General features: G+C 48.4%; 1 protein-coding gene across 6 annotated transcripts in view; it reads left to right on the top strand.

The window, feature by feature from the left end:
• CBFA2T3 (CBFA2/RUNX1 translocation partner 3) overlaps window positions 1-932 on the top strand; it is a 21,615-nt gene extending 20,683 nt beyond the window's left edge. For 4 of the 6 annotated variants that reach the window (XM_018557351.1, XM_018557350.1, XM_018557348.1 and 1 more), the window contains exon 10: window positions 639-932. In XM_018557351.1, coding sequence (XP_018412853.1) covers window positions 639-896 — 258 coding nt within the window. In that variant the 3' untranslated portion in view covers window positions 897-932. The remainder of the gene's footprint in view (window positions 1-638) is intronic. The other 2 variants (XM_018557353.1, XM_018557352.1) reach the window with 2 other exon arrangements.
• Window positions 933-1,285: the final 353 nt, after the last annotated feature.

Genomic DNA, 1,285 nt, shown 5'->3' with positions numbered 1-1,285 from the left:
TATATATATATTGGAATTGGCTGGCAGGATTGTGGGTGGAGTCCTGTTCTGGGTCCAGGAGCCAACAGGCTTTGTAGAGCTTTGGGTGGGATAAAGCCTCCATTCCTGGGTCCACATCGTACCTGGTAGCCAGATCTCATTATTAGTCTCAGCTGTGCACAGGCTTTATGACTGATGCTCAGGTCTCTCACTCTGCTGTGGAAGCCTGCTGCTGTGTGAAAAGGCTGAGTGCTGACAGAACACTAAATAAGTACAAGTGTTGTTTGTTTGTTTTGGGGGACACAATAGCGTGCACCCTGTTAGGCAGGAACTCACCTGAGTTTAGTTAGGGGTCGGACAAGCAGATGTGTTTTTTTGTAATGCTATGGACATGCTGTACAAAGCCCTCCATCATTTAAACTGTGCTGGTTTGCTGCCTTGATAACTAGAAGTGCAGGGCAAACCTGCTTGGACTGTTTCTGACTGTCCCTGTCTTGTGCATGGTTTACCTCTGCCAATACCAGGAGAGCCTGTCCCCCCCCTTAATATATATAATTTTGTACCTTGCAATATGCTCTGACAGGTGACAGGAGACAAACATCTCTATGCTTCTGCTGATGTTGGCACTTGCAGCAAGTTTTTTTCTCTTTTCTTTGTAGAGTTGTTGGAACTGCGGCCGGAAAGCAAGTGAGACCTGCAGCGGCTGCAACACAGCACGATACTGTGGCTCTTTCTGCCAACACAAGGACTGGGAGAAACATCATCATGTATGCGGCCAATCCCTGCACCACCCTCCCAGTGCACCACAAGCACCAACCACCCCCGCCACACCTGCAGCCAGCCCCACCACAAGCAGCTCTGCCTCTCGATCTGGGACCCCTGCTACGCCCCTCCTGCTGGATACCGCCTCACGCTAACTGAGACCTCTTGCGATAAATATCTGAGGATGAAGGCCAACCACTTCGACACACAGCACTGGTCAGCCTCACTGCTGGCATATTCCAGTGCCCGTCAAGACTTTACCTGACCCCCCTCTCATGTCTATTTGTGGATGGGGCTGGGAGCTGCATGTCAGTGTGGTTTGGTTTTGGCCCATATGACGCTAAATATTACAACAGGCCCCATCTCTTCGCATAGGAACGAACACCCCTATGAGGGGAAGATCCTGGCTTGGGGATGTTTTTTTTTTTTTATACTGCTCTCAAATCTTTGGCTTTAAATGAAATTGAAATCCAAAAAAAAACAAAACCATAAACCAGATATACAAATGAAACTACCTTGCTAGACAGCCAAGAAATGTCCAACA

Source organism: Nanorana parkeri, unplaced genomic scaffold (assembly GCF_000935625.1).
Source record: "Nanorana parkeri isolate BGI_ZX_2015 unplaced genomic scaffold, ASM93562v1 scaffold280, whole genome shotgun sequence".
NCBI lineage: Eukaryota > Metazoa > Chordata > Amphibia > Anura > Dicroglossidae > Nanorana > Nanorana parkeri.
The sequence above is the reverse complement of the archived record's forward strand: the minus strand, read 5'-3'. Positions and strand labels throughout refer to the sequence as shown.